The sequence below is a fragment of the Oryzias latipes genome, chromosome 2 (assembly GCF_002234675.1).
Source record: "Oryzias latipes chromosome 2, ASM223467v1".
Classification (NCBI taxonomy): domain Eukaryota; kingdom Metazoa; phylum Chordata; class Actinopteri; order Beloniformes; family Adrianichthyidae; genus Oryzias; species Oryzias latipes.
The window spans coordinates 20,749,715-20,766,765 of NC_019860.2; the positions used below are offsets into that span (position 1 = coordinate 20,749,715).

At 39.9% G+C, this 17,051-nt stretch overlaps 2 protein-coding genes across 4 annotated transcripts in view; one reads left to right on the top strand and one right to left on the bottom strand.

Annotated features, from left to right (window-relative positions):
• The window catches only part of msl3 (MSL complex subunit 3), a 204,649-nt gene that overhangs the window by 166,549 nt on the left and 21,049 nt on the right, over window positions 1-17,051 (top strand). The window contains exon 1 of one of the 2 annotated variants that reach the window (XM_023965757.1): window positions 6,460-6,479. The exons of the other annotated variant lie outside the window; for it this stretch is intronic. Within the exon in view, the coding sequence (XP_023821525.1) occupies window positions 6,477-6,479 (3 nt within the window). The 5' untranslated portion in view covers window positions 6,460-6,476. Of the gene's footprint in view, window positions 1-6,459; window positions 6,480-17,051 lie in introns of those variants that run through there. 2 annotated transcript variants of the gene reach the window in all.
• The window catches only part of arhgap6 (Rho GTPase activating protein 6), a 97,297-nt gene that overhangs the window by 73,471 nt on the left and 6,775 nt on the right, over window positions 1-17,051 (bottom strand). The gene's annotated exons all lie outside the window — the stretch shown is intronic.

Here is a 17,051-nt window from a genome sequence, read left to right on the forward strand (position 1 = left end):
GTCCTCTTGGGCATGTCTTGTTAGGCAAAAAAATAAAAAGTTAAGGTTAATCACTTTTATATCTATTTTATAGCATAGTTATCAAACGTTTCAGAGTATGGGAAGTCAGATAGAACACTAACAAATTTAATGAACGAACTGGAAAAAATTTGGCTGAAGGTTATCGAATTAACAGGGAAAAAAAACAGGAAACACAATAGACGGAGTAAAGCAAATAAAAATGTCACAAATAGGAACTAAAAATAAAAATAGCATATAAGAAAATTAACATGGAACCCGACTAATATTTTTAAAACATTTCCACACGTGTTTTCTTAAAATGATCCCAAAGATTTCAGTGTTACCTTGTACCGTTTAAATGCATCAATAAGTTTACATTTTATAAGGTGGGAAACGACTATGGGGAAGCTGAAGAATCAGACTGTGATCAAAAAAAAAAAAATGACAATTTTGGATTGTGATTATCTCCCATGATTTATTTAATACACAAAAAGGTCCAGCAGGAGTTGTATGTAGACTTTTTTTATATAAATAAAGTTTAAAATGCAGTTTAGCCTCAAATACACAAGGGGTTTATACAAATATACACCTCATGTGTCAGAAGATTCAGAAGATAAGTTAAAGGGAAAAACATAATAATAAAGCACAGAAAGTCATTAAAAACAAAAAGGGGATTGCATAAAATTAGATAAAAATTTGCTAACTTAACTTTATATTCACCAACAGTTGTTTGACCATTTGGAGCTGTGGTGCAGCGGGTTCTGCACTGGTATTGTAAGCAGGTTTGATCATGGCTATGTGTATTTGCTGCACCGGTAATAGTCGGTTGTGAGGGGCTGTAAGCTAGCGCTTAACGTTTTGCTCTCAGTTTTGGGTGACGAGAAGAGGGGACAGGCTTAGTCAACACCAGCGGCCCCGCCCACAACTCAAAGGTTAATTACTAATGAGATACTGACGTTCTGCAGAAATAACGCTGACCAAAAATATAAACGCAGCACTTTTGTTATTGCTCCCATTTTTTATGCTATGAACTCAAAGATGTGAAACATTTTCCACATACATAAAATAACCAGTTCTCTGAAATATTGTTCACAAATCTGTCTAAATCTGTGATAGTGAGCACTTCTCCTTTGCCAAGACAATCCATCCCACCTCGCAGGTGTGCCATATCAAAATGCTGATTAGACAGCATGATTATTGCACAGGTGTGCCTTAGACTGTCCACAAGAAAAGACCACTCTGAAATCTTCAGTTTTGTTTTATTGAGGGGGTCAGGGGACTCAGACAACCAGTCAGTATCTGGTGTGACCACCATTTGCCTCATGAAGTGCGACATATTTCCTTCGCATAGAGTTGATCAGGTTTTTTTAAATTTTTAAATTTTACTTTAAATTTAAATTTACTCTGCTTGTGTTCAAGTCTCTGGATTTCTGAGAAGCTCAGGGACAGGCAGTCTGCTGGTGTACAGAATCAAGACTGAACTAGAAGAAGATGGATTTACGGGCATCTTTAAACTGGGAGAGTCTTTTCAATAATGCTTTCATTCTGAAAATATTCAAATTCAGGATTAAAACAGTTTTTTTTAAATTGATGCATGACAGCAGTCTTTTAATTTAATTTTCATAATTTGGAGTAGGAATTGTGCTATTCAAATTAACTTTCATTGTATTGCCAAATATTATGAAGACAAAAAAAGTATTATTTACGGCTAAACCTGCAGTGTTATCTTTCTGCTTTCTGTTTCTTGTTTCTGCTTCTAAAACCTCCAGAAGTAGCAGGTTAAATGCAGTAACTGACATGTTTCCTGTAAGATCTCTTCACACCTTGAACCTTTTCATTTCTCGATATTTTGCATCCATCGTGGAGAACTTGTGTCGACTTCATCAGCACTTCTCGACGCGTAAACTATCTGCAAACGCTTGCGCTTGAGCAAGATGCTTTCTTTGTTCTGACTTGTGCAGCTGGGGGGGGGCATTAGAAATGTTTACCTCACTTGTGCTGTTTCCAAGGCAACAGACAGAGGAGAGCCTCACAGCCAGAGAGAGGAAGAGTCTGCAGGCCCTTCAGATTAGGAAGTCGTTGGGAAAATGCATCAAACAATGCCAGAACGCAAGATGACGCAACTCCAAACGCTGTTCAGGAAGTGTAACGGGATCCTCGCAAGTTCTAAACATTTGGGTAATCGCTAGCTCCTTGATGACATGACGAAACCCTACATGTGGGCAGAAGGGCTGATGTTTTTCATAACTGTTTTGGAGTACAGATAGTGTACCGGGCACACACTGTGGGGTTTAACCCACCACTGTGATGTAGATCCTCAACCCGACCCTGTAAACAGGGGGACCACATCTAAACATCCATTTTTATGCGGTTATGATTGCCCCACCGTGGCGGCCTTTCGGTGTCTCCAGAGTCCCAGCAAAAAAAGTGGACAGATTTCATAATTTCACAATTTAACACATGGAAAACACACACTCTCTGACTATGACTGCAATAAGTCTTTTCAGGGGTTATTAAATCTCCATTAACACACTGACTCCCTGCCAGCCAGAGCTAATGAAAGCCAGGTGTTATTCCAATTTTTTTTCTTTTTTAAATCTCCCTCTCCTCTTTTCATTTCAGCAGAAATCCTCCTTTCCCACACTTTAGCCTCTTTCAACGTGATAAAACACGATATTATTCCAGATTAAGACCAATTACAAACTTCCCACTGAAAACTCACAGTTCTCAAACTGAATTTGACATTCATTCTCCTTCGTTGGTCTGTAGCCTGGTAGTGAAGAGACTAGAGGAGGATTCAAAGTTCTTAATGAGACCCTCACTGCTTGATTTTAAATCCTACACATAAATAAAGGTTTAAAGAAATTTCTCATCACCAAATTTAATCTATTGCAAATCCTAAACCCCATCTACTCTTGTGGATGGATGCGGGCGAAAAAACCTGTGCAGGGCAGGGTGCTAAGGTAGCTTTCACAAAATATGAAGGTCATTGTGAGCTCATAAAGTGAAAGTGTTCATGTCGACATTTTTTCTGTGGTCAAGCCGTGGGCAACAGGTCGTGGCAAACACTTTTACAACACACAAGGATAAATAAAGGGGAAGTATGTGAGATTCAGGCACATGGTACAGATTTTGTCAATCCTCTGAAGCCCTACGCGCTGTTCGTGGAACGTGGTTGGTGTAAGTAAGCGGCCAGTTTGTGCACCTTACTAACGACTAGAGTGTGTCGTCAGGGCAGTTAGAACACCATATCATTGAACCTGAGCGTGTATTATTTTTGATTTAAAAAAAATACTGTAAAATAACCCCCACCCAAGAAAAAAAACGTTTATTTTGAAAGGTAATCCAGCCTTTTCGGATATCTTCCTCCATATTTGAACGCTCCGTTCTATTCTATTACAATGAAAACAAAAGCTGTACTAATCAACCTTTATTTTTTCTTCTATTTTCAAAACTTTCCCTCCTCTTGCCTCACTGCTGCCTCTTTTTTTCTTCTCTTGCATAGTTTTTGTCCCTTTTTTTCCTCGGTCTGCTTACTTTTCAGTTTCAAAAAAGTAAAGAAATCTGTTTAATTTTATGAAATTCTTCACAGGGTTCAGGAGCATAATTTGTAATTTCACTGCAATGATGGGGTGAAAGAGTTGTGATATAAAAAGATGACCATACATTACTGTGTTCATTCGACTCAACCACCTGCATCCTCTTCTGTTTATTGCAAACAAAACTTTTGTTATAGCTGCTGAACACGTAAAAAGAGGCGTTTTCTTTTTTCCCAGGACAGCTCCTGTTTGTTTGCTGGTGTTTGGGTACGGTAGATCAGTGTTTTTCAACCAGTGTGCCGCAGCACACTAGTGTGCCGTGGGAGATGGTCAGGTGTGCTGTGGGAAACTGCCCTCATTCACTGATCTAAAAACATTTTCCATCTCCAGGATATCAGCTCTTTGTTCATCCAAACAGGCCCTGATAAAACACTGAGTAGTTAGGAATATGAAAGATCGTAAAAGACTCTTTTCTTTGTGTTTATTTGATTCTATTAAAGAAATTTTGAAAAGAATGACGGTACCGTGATTTAGCCGTAGCGTCAGCTGTTTTCAGAAAAGTCCCGCCCCTTTAACTGTCTCCACCAATCATTCTTGGAGGCTTAATCACATGTAATCAGTCTGACCAATCAGAAGTAGTTAAAGTCTTCACTTCCTTGTTCTGGTTCTGTTGATAAAGTCGCTCAGTTCGAACAAAAACACCCGCTAAAGCTCGTCTTTAGCTCGGAGACGCTAGTCTATCTGCGTTTGGCGGCTGTTTGCACTATACCTCCCATGATGCATTGGGTTAAAGTGACAGCGTCTCAGCGCACAATGAGTCTTCCTTTTGATGTCTTGAAACCACAACGAACACACATCAGTTTTTAAATCTTCTAACTTAACTTTTATTACGTCTTTTAGAAAAAACAGCTGCAACTTCCAGCTTTTTCTGCCACAATTATCACAAAAATGCATGTGGGATTGCAGAGGGGCTGTAGATCAATACAGACTATGAGTTTCTCCTTTTTTTAATTATTGGATGCTGGTGTGCCGTGGGATTTTTATCAAGGTTAAAGTGTGCCTTGGCTCAAAAAAGGTTAAAAAAACACTGCAGTAGATATTCCATCATCCGCAAAGATTTGCAAGGATTATTTCAGTAGAAGCAATTATTATCAATAGTTTCTGATGATCCAGAGTGCAGGAAACAGCGTTTGCTCGGTTGGATGTTCTGGGAAGCTTCGCCATCGGAGAGGACAGGATCGCTGCTTGGAAGTGACGCTGTCCTCTCCCTAAACTCGCACAAACATTTTACTGTTGTGTTTGAGCGAGTGAGCCCCATTGGTGACGGGACAAACGGCCATGTGAACGCAAATGTTTACTCAAACAATGTCGGCCCACTTTTACCAGAGGCCTTTATTGGATTTCACAGTAGGTGCGAGTCCTGTCGTGTTTGGGGTGACCGAAGCAGTTTGAGCACGCCGCGTGGACGTTCCGCAACCCACAGCAGGTCCAGTATTTATCTTCTGAATGTGGGGTGGGGGAGAACTATAGAAAAACACAGTGAGAGTGCAGCTGCTATCTGCTGATGAGATGTTGTTTTGGACGAGGACACGAGAAGACAGATGTGTGCAGCTGTAAATGGCTGCAGCCCACCCACATGTTAGTGTGATGAATCACCCGAGTGCATGTGTTTGTGAGCCAAACAAAAATAGTCGGGGAAACCGATGCTGCTCCTCATTACTGAAGGGTTTAACAGAAGCTTACTGCTACCCTCTGGTGGGTAAATACCTGCTGGCATGTAGTATTTTCACCTTCAGTCGCATAAACGCTTTGCTGTAATGGTTCTAAGATTGTCGTTTTGAATCCATCGAATCTTATTCTTTTTCCCCAAAAGAATAAAAAAAAAAAGTGCCCAGACAACAAGAAGGCTGGTTTCTGATGCCCATAACCTTTGAACTTTATAAAATCATGATTCAGTTTGGACTTTTAATTTGGAAAATGAACTAGAAACAAAGTGTTGTGGTTACAAATCATTCTAAATTTAAAAAAAAAAAGAGAGACAAGATTAACAAAAATAAAGAACATTTGATCCACGATTTTTTTTGGAAAAAAACATGTTTGCTTTTTTTAAATAACATTTAATAAAAGCCTTAGATTGCCTTGGATTGGATGAATGCAAGTATGACAATCAACAACTGACTGTACTTTTTATTTAAATAAATTCTATGAAGAAAGTTTTGACAAGACTTTTTAATCCCTGCAACAAATTTGCTAACTTTATTTTAATGATCAGTAAAAAAGGTTCAAACATTTCCGCTTTACGCTAAATAGAAAACAAACAGGCAAACGTCACCATCTATTGTCAATACTAGGTTTAATTTAGCATTATTAGTACCAGTACATTAGTACTTAGTACTATTAAAAAACCCACGATGAGCTTTCTTATCCACTAGAGGGGACAAGACCACCCAGATACAGCTTTCCAGGCAGCCTTTACTCATTTGTTCAAATCAACCTGTTTGAGGTAAAACGGAACGACATTTATCGCTTACATTAAACTAACTTACCAACACGCTAATCATTTCGTTTGCCTGAGCAGTTCTATATTTAAAACATTCACACAGATCTCTGGCCTCTCTTTACACCTGCAACATGAGCACGCCAACCAATTCCTCCGCTCAGTCGCTCGCTATTTATAGCTGCCGAGCTCCAGTCTCTCTCATTCTGTTTTTGTTCGGGTGAATGAAGGATTTGGTTTGGAACTTTTACAGATTTAGCATTATTTTGGAGTGTTTTCTATGAATATTTCATCAATTAAAAGGATCCTAGCAGGTGTATACAAGCGATACAAGTATTGGTTAAGTTGTAGGTAAACAGACAAAACCTGAATTTCTGGAGCACCCAAATGGCTTTTACCAAGAGTTCCTGATTTGGCAAACCCTAAACGTCGCTTCATAGATGGTAAGAGCTTGTTTTGGGTAATGCCATCCCCAAATGGGCTGTTTGTGAAAGCAAAGCAAGTTAAAACTTTAAGACCAACATCTCTGATGTTTGAACCTCTGGTACAGTTTGCATAAACAACATTTCTCCAAAAAACCATTTCCTTCCTTTCAACTACATTAGTGAGTGAATAGCCCACCCATAGGTTATTTCTACGATGGACCAACCATGTGGTCATGTTGACACATTGGTCTGCATTAAGCTCATTTAAAGTGGGTTTCTTTGCTCTGCGGTCGTCACCATCTTGGCTGGATATAATGTTTTCAAGCTTCTTATTTTTTCCAAAAATAGCCGGAAAAAGGACGCTAGTCATTTGTTGGAACACGTCCAGTTAGACCATTCTAAACGTGACGGCACAATGCCTTTGTAAACTGTCTGGGTCAACGTTTCTATGGCAACTTCTCTCACCAGTCAGGAGTGAGCTTGTTGGAAGTCCACACCCCTACCACTTGGAAGTGGGCTAGACGAAATCTGTCAAACGTTTTGAACGTTTTTATTGACTGTTCAGTTTAAAACTTGAATAACTTGCACTGCAGGAAAACAATAGCTTGAAAAAAAAAGTTGTTTTGTCAAGAACATGTTTAAAAAGAAGGTATCAGAGCCAGAATGGCTTTTCTGACCAATAGCATGACTGAGTAATAGCTGTTTATTTCTCTACAGAAGGTGTACACACCAGGCATTCAAGCCCGATGGTTTTCACACTGGACAAGCATGGACGGGCTTCTTACTGTTTACTAGTGCATGTCCACTACTTACAGTTGAAAGAGGCTTGGTTTGAAATGTTGAAACAGCACAAAGGCTTTTTCTTTCACAGCTCTATTCCCATGTATGAAAGACTTGGTGTCATAGAACTCCGGCTGGACACAAACTGCAATTATTAATTCACGCACCAGGGTCCATTTCCAAACAATTTCCGCTTCTGTGTTTTGAAAAAGACGTCACTTCCAAATCCGAGTCTCTGATTGGTCAAAGGTCAACCGGTTGAAATTTTAATCGCCGAGCGTTTTGTACGTAGAGCCCGAAACGATCGCAGAAATGGACGCAGCCGTGCTCGAACCAGAGAGTTGAACACAGAAGCCCAAACTGTGCTTTTACGCACGTTTACATAGACATCTCATTGGAGGTGGGATTTTGGGCTCCTGGAGCCAACGGGTACTTCCTGTTTGGAACGCGAGGGGGGAGGGGTCACTCAGTCCAGTTGTTAAGCCTTTTGACCAAAGGTGCAGGTTTTAGGAGGTGGAGTAAGCTAAACACTAAAAATCTGATACCTCTACACAGCAGTCTAAACTGCTTAATCAATTACTCGTTTTGCTTTGGCTGCTTTATTTTATCCTTTTAGTAAAGCAGATGTTTGTTTTTCTTTATCTTTTTTTGATAAAACTACTGTTTGCCTTAAAAAAAAACCTTTAGGTGTATCTGCTCCTTTTAAAAAAAAAAAGTAGGTCATCTGTTTAATTTCATTTTGAGCCTAAATAAAACCTTTACATAAGAAAATGAAGTTGTACTTTGGGCATTTTTGTTTTAGTCACACATTGTCAGCACACACTAAAAAAATAAATAAATCCACAAATACTATCAGACTAGGTGAAAGTAGGATCCAGTGAAAGATAAACAGCAGCAGGAATGAAGCGAAAGACCAAAGAGACACAAAGGAGAAGAAGCTGGAGGTCACTCAGTCAGTAGCTCGCCGCAGGGAATCGGTATGCAGCTGGAATTCCAAATAAATAATTCCGTAAAATGACCTCTTCCTACCGTTGGCACAGACTCACACACTACAATGGAGTGTAACAAGGCAAAATGCACAAACCCTTGGTTTGTTTAATCTTTGATTTTTTTTAACCAACAGACGCTGACTGGAGGTTAAAAAGCATGACAGATTCTGCCAATCTAATGTGCAGAAACTTCCTCATTACAAAACAGCTGAATGAACCCTGGAACGGGGCTGCAGAAGGAGCTATGACACCTTGGTCAATGCTCTGCTGAACATTCCAGTACAATATACTGAAAAAAATACAAAAGGAGTACAGAAAAATGGTGAGATATATGGATTGTCTTTTATGAACTCGTTTAAATGAAAATCAATAACCAAACATATCCCTTTGGACTTATTTTTTCTAGACAGGAGGGGATATGAAAGACCAACGTTTTTCCTGAAAACATACACAACATATTTTCTATTTACCGCTTCTATATAAAAGTATTGTTCCGGAATGATGTACTAAATATAGAGAAAGTTGTGTAGGACTGTAACTAATACTGATGTCTTCATCAAAGCATTTTGGAGGAATGGGCAGACATCACGACAGCGATAGTCTTCCTTTGAGCATTATTGTGATCCGTCAAACCCAAATGAAAGAGGATTTGGTGCTTTTCTTTGTCCTCAGCAGAATTTGATCTAGTTGACAGATTTAGATTTGCTTTGCAACCAAATTTACCTTTGAAGTGTTATTTTGACCGCTCTCTAGTTTCTGAAAATGCTGCTGGCAGATGTTACTAAACCCCCGATGGTAACAGATTCCTATTTCTGTTCCTGCATATGCTGTAATGGCTAAGGTATACCAGAGACTCAATACACTCATAGAGTGAAACTAATATATATTTGATTAAAAAAATAAACTTGAAAAGTCTGAAAGTTGATATTGGCTCGTGTGTCGTTTCATATTAAAATGGTGTCATGTTTGTTTGAAACACAAATGGATAAATGTAGGGATAGGGAGACACCATCCGAGTTGGGAAGCAATTTGGATTCAGCCAAAGAACTAGTCAAGATCTAGCAGCTAAGACAAATTTTCAACAATGTTGGGGTCAAGACTGTTGTCAGGTTGTTCCATCTTCTCCACTTTAAAATCTGGCCCAAGTAGTTGCAATTCATTGCAGACCCGGTTTCACAGCTCTCTCTACACTGCTGACTCGGGTGTCTCCTTATTCTGATTGACTCAATCATCTGATGCAGATATCAGCAGCAAGAAATGCAAAGAGGGATCGAAGGATGGTAGATCTTGAGGATCAGAATTGGGCAGCCCTGCCTTAGACTGTAGTGATATGGGTTACCACTGGTTTCATGTTCGAATTTCAAGATCTTCCTGTGTTGACCAAAGAATTTAAAAAAAATTAAGTTTTTTTAGTGATGGAGATGCTTTGGATCATCATACCTCACACCTCTATCAAAATACACCAATCAAACTTTTACCAAAGTCTGAGGCATGGTAGGAAAATTATGTGCAACTAATGCACATAACTAGATTTGGTGGTGACGTATGGTTAGCGTCCTTTTTTTAAAACACGGAAGTACAAACTGTTTGAAAGGGGACGATGAAGGAGAAATTAATTATTGCGGTTTGTGCTCAGCTGGAATTACAAAACACTAAGTCTTTCATCGCACTGGAGCAGTGAAAGAAAAAGCCTGGAGCAAGATTCCATACCTTTTGTTACAAAGCCTCTTCCAACTGTGAGTATATGCGCTAGCATCGGGTCGCTTTACCCCAGTGTGAACACTGTATGCTTACAGCATGTTCTCGAACCAGTGTGTACGTAGCATTAGTATTGATTTTGTTTATTCCGTTTATTTAATTCAATTCACAGTATAAAACACATTTCAAACAGTAGGGAGCTTATTTATACTTATACGCCAAAATTATTGTCACCGGTGACGGCAAATAACACAAGCTCTTTGAACTACTATAGCTCTACGACTGTTTAAACAATTGACGCAAGTCCTATGGGTTCTGACACGGAGAAAAGAAATATATATATAGAACACTTTAGTAAAGTTGTTGCATAAACATAAACTCGAAGAATTACAATAATTCAAACATGGTCAACAGTGGAGCTAGAGCTCAGTTGTTAAAGGGTTAATCATGTAACTCCTGCACGTGTTTATATTTCTTTTGAGGATGGATTAAAGTTGAGTGAGGTAAACTCTCCCAGGAGTTTTCTGGAACACTTAGAGCTCTCAGGATCCGGCTCAAATCGTGAACAGTTGTTTTTGTGATCGCCAGGCTGACAAAAAAAGCCCCATGAATCCATGATGGAGGTGAATAGTGAGAACGAAGTACGTCGGCCGATTTATGCGACAGTTGGTCGGTGTCGGTCTTTCTGTAACCGTTCCAAGATTAGACAAAGTGTTTTGAAACACTGAGAAGCATTTTTGCCCAGTGAGACTATCGTTTTACCAGAGTTTATCCTCCAAGTTGGGATGAAAACATAATTGGGAAGCAGTAATCCTGACGGCAAACGTAGGGGGAATCTTATCAATGCTTTCCTTCTGACTCATGACAAACTACATTAGAAAGGCCATTAGGGATGTCGGATAATAACAGAAAAACACAGAAGGGAGGGATGTTTTTGCCCCTTTAATAGTGAGCCCACAATGTGATCATCCAAATGCTGCATCTGGATTGTCTCCCATAAAAGTTAAGTTCATTTATCCACACCAATAGTAACTCAAGCCTGCAGCTCTCTGGGCTGACGAACCGGTTTAATCTTCAACAGACGGGTTCTGACAGCAGAAATGAATGTTTACTTTTCAGCCGTTTCTATTTCAGACTGCTCTCTTTTACTCCATTGTTGGAAAAACATCCCAAAGGAGAGATTTTCTGAACCAAAACAGCGCTGAACCCCACTGTTTCATATGGTTCTTTTCAGCGGCGTATCATGGAAACATGTACCCCGCGAGGGGTCGAGGTTCAGAGCACAAATGAGGCAAGGCATCAAACTTTGGGTTCACACATGCACACACAGTGTTTGGGTCCTTCACAAGCGCCAGTTTACGTCAGGCCTTCAGGGCAGCTGACATACACGTAAGACGGTTTTTGGACGCCAAAATATAGAGTACTACTCCATAGCTGAGACGCAGAGAAACACCGACATAAACAATAGCCGCGTTTACATGGGCAAAAGTAATCGGAAAGAACGCCTGATCGGAAAGAAAATGCGTCATGTAAACACGCCGTTCGGAATACTCTGCCCCGATCAGACTCGTTCGGATCAGAATTTCTTTCCGATCGAGATAGGTGGGTTATACCGATCGTTTATCCGATCATGGAGCATGTAAACGGTCATTCCGATCGTGTGTCACTGCTGCTCTGGGTTACGTCACGCATAGATGGTGTGTGGCTCTGCGGACGCCCCGTGAAAAGCGCCGCTCCGCTCTCGCCCCTCTGGCTCTCCCCTCTCTTTCCCTCCCTCTCGCTTCGTGCTCCCCGACGCTCACTCAGTCCACTGGCACCCGAGTGAGCAGAGGAGCTGGATTAATAATTTTGTGTCCGAGGGGGGAGGATGCTTTGTTACGTGTGCGTTTTATGTGTGGGAGAATCCAGACTGCGAGCCGCCCCGCCGCTCTGGGTTAGCGGCTGCAGGACTCAGGAGGAACCGTGTTCGAACAGAGTTCGGGCCGCTAGCTCACAGAGTGGCTTTGGGGCGGCCTGTGTGAACTTTTCAGAGCAGAAATAAATGTCCCGTGGAGTCACGTGGATTTGTGTTTCCAGTTGTGTCCCACCAAAATAAAGGCTGATGTTATTTCCATACATTTATGTGCGCTATTATCGTCTCGTATTACGGAGCCGCAGCACATGCTGTCTGTCTGTGGCAGTGGTTTGTTTACAACGGGACCTATTTCCTAATCCGGGTGATTTTACACTACTGCGCATGCCTAGATGATTCATTCCAAATGAAAGTGTGAGCCATGGGAACGTTTGTTCTAATCGGAAAAAGGTTTTCTGTGCCCATGTGCACGGGTGAATTTTAACCCGACCATTGATCCGATCAAGATATTCTGCCCATGTAACCGCGGCTAATGAGACTCAACAGCTCAATGGAAGCAGTAATTGTCAAAGGAGCTTAAGGAGCCACAAACATTTTCAAAAGGAACCGTAAAAACTTCATAATATTTGTTTCATCAAACTAAACTCTGGCAGGTATTTCATCAGAATGTTATCATTTTAAACTTTGCAACACCTTTAAGCCTTTAACACTGGAGCTGTTGCCGGTGTTGGGAAAAACCTTCCTATCCATCCGTGAAATGTTCTTACCAAACCCTCACTGCTATGAAATGACGTCATCATTTTCAGTTTTTGGTGGAACGCCCATAAATCGGTGCTACCTCTTTGATCTTGTGGTTACTACACACATTTCTTTTGCCATTTTTGTGCCTTTAATTTACATTTAAATGTATGTTTAATGCAACTAAAGCAATGCTTCACTTACCTGCTTAGCTCTGGACTTTTAGGGTAGCTCACTACTTTACTTTTGGGCCTCGTAAATAGTTTTCACACTAGCCGCAGATCTTCTAGATTATTTACTTTTTATTTTTCCAAACAAAAGCCACTTCTCCATGCAGCTCACCACCTGCACACGACAACATAGCATGTATATATTTTAACCTGTGAAACAGGGCCATCCCCCCCGTGAAGCTGTCCAACCATGCTGTGTTCTCGACCTAACATCAAAACTGTGTGTTATCTGATAATCCTACAAAATTTTAACCATATTAACCATATTTATACTGTGTACATATTTATGAAGTTTAGGAGGAAGAAGGAAGGAAAACTCAACACAAATGTGCAGTGATTAATGTATCAGAGGATGTTCGGTTGTGTATATATATATATATATATATATATATACACACACGCACACACATAGTGGGCCAAAAAAGTAATTTAGTCAGCCACCAATTTTGCCAGTTCTCCCATTTAAAAAGATTAAAGTTTTTTTTGAAATGGCTCCAACTGCATGTTGTAGGAAATAAACATGTCGATAGCTGCAATTTTGAGTTAGATGACCTTTATCTCTTTGGGTGTTGTGAAAGCAAAAGTTCTTAGCCTCTAAATCCCGACCTAAAACTTTATGTAAATGATTTAACAGTCTCAGTAAATCTGGTCAGTTCTGGACGAAAACATGACAAATTTAGACTTCATACATTGCATCACTGCTTGTAAATAGGGACACACTAAATAAAAATCTAAGTTTTTAAATTCTTGTTTTCGAATTCTTATTATTGAATCCTGTTTTGAATTCCAAGTGATTTAAGTCCAAAGATTTTCTAATTCTAATGTTGTTTCTCCTTATTTCAGTAGCTAAGATGCTAACACAACTTCACAGACAGATAGCAAATCATTGACTTTTTACTCCATTTTTTAAAAAGCTGATTTAATAAAAAGTAGTTTATCTTTAATTTACCTTTTAACACAGAAGCTTTAGCTCCTGTGTTGACATTCTTTGAGTTACCATGCTCCGAATCAACAGAAACAGATTTTGAAGCAGAGAAAAGCAGTTTTGCGCTGACACGTAACACTTTTGGTTAGTGATGTAACGTAACTCAGAATCAGTTGGTTTACGTTGCATATTCCTGCACCGGTGAGCTGTAAAGAGCCCACATCTCCTCTGGGTCTGGCACAGGGTCGTCTGAAAATAGTCCCACAGTGGCTCATTCTCCAGATAAATAATTTGGATTACATATCAAAGTAAGGGGAAGTTCAAACCAGCTGTCCCTCCCAGATAAAAGGCTAGATCAATTATGCGGTAAAAAAACAAAATTTGCTAAATAAAGGATCACGAATAACTTTTCTGTGGTTTATTTCGTGAGTCTGTTGAATGCCAAAAAGCTTCCTGTCCATCCCAGATATGTCTACAAGCAGGCCCATTCAACCTAATAAACAACATAATTAAACTACAATCCTGGACAGATCCGCTCGTGTGCATCCAGAGCTTCTTCCAGATGAAAAACCCAAGACACGGATGAAGTAGAACAATAAACAACAGGAGACAACCACAGAAAGATATTGCTTTTTCTGGACAAATGAAAATCCCCGAATTCTGCAGACCTACTCATATGAAAATGAGGATTTTGGTGTTTCTAACATCTTCTTGTAGCATTTTCTCATAATGAAATACATGTAAAAGAAGTTAGGTTTCTAAAAATTTCTAATCATTCGAACCACATTGGATAAGGAGCAGATGAAAACAGGATGTTTGAAGAGCTCGGACTTATGACACAGCTACTGCCGTGGTCGGGCCAATGTCTCGCTTTTCTCCGCTCCCATTCTAAATCCTCCACTTGCAGACGAATAGATCCATGTACGTTTCCATTTCCTCATCTGAGCTGCCATCTGGCTCTGAGCTGTGCGGCGGGATACCCCCGATTTTGCTCACAGTTTTTTATGCTACGCTAATGTTGGCTTGGGCTTGTGAGGCGCTGGTCGCTAGAGAGAGAGTGCAAACGATGGCATGCTAGGAGATTGGCTAGGCTAAGCTCTGCAACAACATTCCCACCACACACCCCCCAAAAGTGAATTTCTAATGAGGTCCTGCAGATCTGCAGAAAAAAATGTCTTAAAAAATGGCAGGTTTTTTGATTTGAGCAGGAAAACGGCATCGTTATAATTAAAAGATCACTGGGAACAATTTTACGATAGAAAAAATACACTTGGAGTGGGACTTGAAGTCTTTGAACTCTAATAATGCAGCCATCCTGCTATCTTGTTTGTCTGACATGAAATTATGCCCTTTAAAGTTCCGCTCCGATCATCTTTTGATCTATTCTCAGAGCATTTCCAGTGGTCTTTTAATTATGACCATGTCGTTTTTAGCCATGACGGGAAATAAACTGTCATTTTCTAGGATGTAGTTTCTGCAGAGCGGCATTAGTTGTGTGTGGGATTGTTGGCACAGAGCAACCCCGCCCCCCTTCCCTTCCCCGTTTCAGAGAGTATATTTTCTACGTCACAAATACGGTCCATTTCAAACAGTATTTTATTTCCCTGATTCAGAGCGACTTGAATAAAGAAATACTTAGAAATTCAACTTTAATCTCAATGTTCTTCATATATACATACATATATATGTATGTATATATACATATATATGTATATATGTACAAAAACACATGTTTAGAAACACAATTTTTATGGGAGTGGGTCTTTGAGGCTCATTCAGTAGATATCCGTCGTTCACTCCAACACATCTGTAGTCCTAAATCTGCCGCACCAAAGAAAACCAACCAGTTTCTTCACAATGCTTCTGCAAGAGCGTGATGACATCCCGCATTCACCCCCTCTCCATCAGGATTATGCCGCTCTAAGCTCTATTAGGGATAATGCTGAAACCTTCAACGCACGACAATTTGACAGATTTGCTAAAGCTGTCCAAGTTTTGGCTCGGCAACCCCAAGGCCGGGTGATTATTAGTCGTTTTTTTTTTTTGTACTGGCGTGTGCTTTTGCAAAGAGCATTCCAAAGATTTCGACCCATCAAGGCCTCGTCCCTCCAACGCAGCTCCATCATTTTAAGGGAACATAGGGAGGATATAAAGGAGGAAAGGCTAAATGGATGGCAGGTAGGTTCACAAGTTCAAACCTTTGTGTTTCCTACAGCCTGTCAGCATTTGAAGAATCTACACGTATTCCCACTAAAGCCTTTTTTGTCTGTTTTGACTTACGTTCACCATAGAGCTGTTCATTCAGTTAAAAAGAGCAAGCCCTTTGATGCTGACGGGATATTTAACCAGTTTAAATCTCAAGGTTATAGAAAACCGGTTTAATTTGCTTATTGGTAGCTTACGGGCTTTAAGTGTTGATTCATAACGCTTGTTGCCACACAATCTGGACCACTGTGATGAAAAAGGAGAAAAAAAACTCTCCTGGATCTTTGCCATGACCTGTGTCAGATCCCTACGCTCCTTAGATTCTCAACAAAACATGAGGCTCAATTATTTCCCCCCAAGAAATCCCAACATAACATGGTAGGGGATCGTTTTTCAGAGTTTATCTTCATCATATTTAGAGTATTTTGGCCTGATATTGTTGCCAAAAAACCATGTCAAGTAGAAGTTTGCTTCTACTTGCATCATTGGAAAAAGAAGTGTCTATTTCTCCTGTAAGTTATGCAAAATAATTTGGTTTAGTTATTTAAAACTAACTCTGAAAGTCCATAAATGAAGTTTCATCCATAGTACTAAAACATTTATTTAGAGTTTTAGTTTTAGTACTATGTGTTTTAGTACTATGGATGAAACTTCATTTATGGACTTTCAAAATAACTATATCTTTAAATTACCCATTTCTTTCAAGATACAGTATCTCTGTAGGATACAACCATCAGGACAAAACCAAACAAATTCTTCCCTTTCACGTTTCTACCATATTTGTGCTCCATCCAGATTTTTTGTAAAGTATAAAATTGCTTTGTTAAAATGGAATGTAGAGATGTCCAGGTTCTGGATTCCCACAACAATCCGGGACTTAACCTGGATCATACAGTCTCACATGCAACGGTAAGTGGCTCTAAAATTGGGACTTTAGTAACTCTTGTGCTATCCTAGGCAATTTAACATTGGGAGGTGGGTCATCTAGACCCACTAGACAGTGCTCTGAACTTTTTTTCATCAATGATTTGTGATCTTCACTGGTGTCCTGGATTACATGAGATCTTTCCACCTTTATCCACCTTTGTCATGGTAGGAAGAACACGTCAATGGAAAAGGGTGGGGTCATCTAAGATAGCACAAGGGTTAGGCGTCCTTACACGTGATCTGATG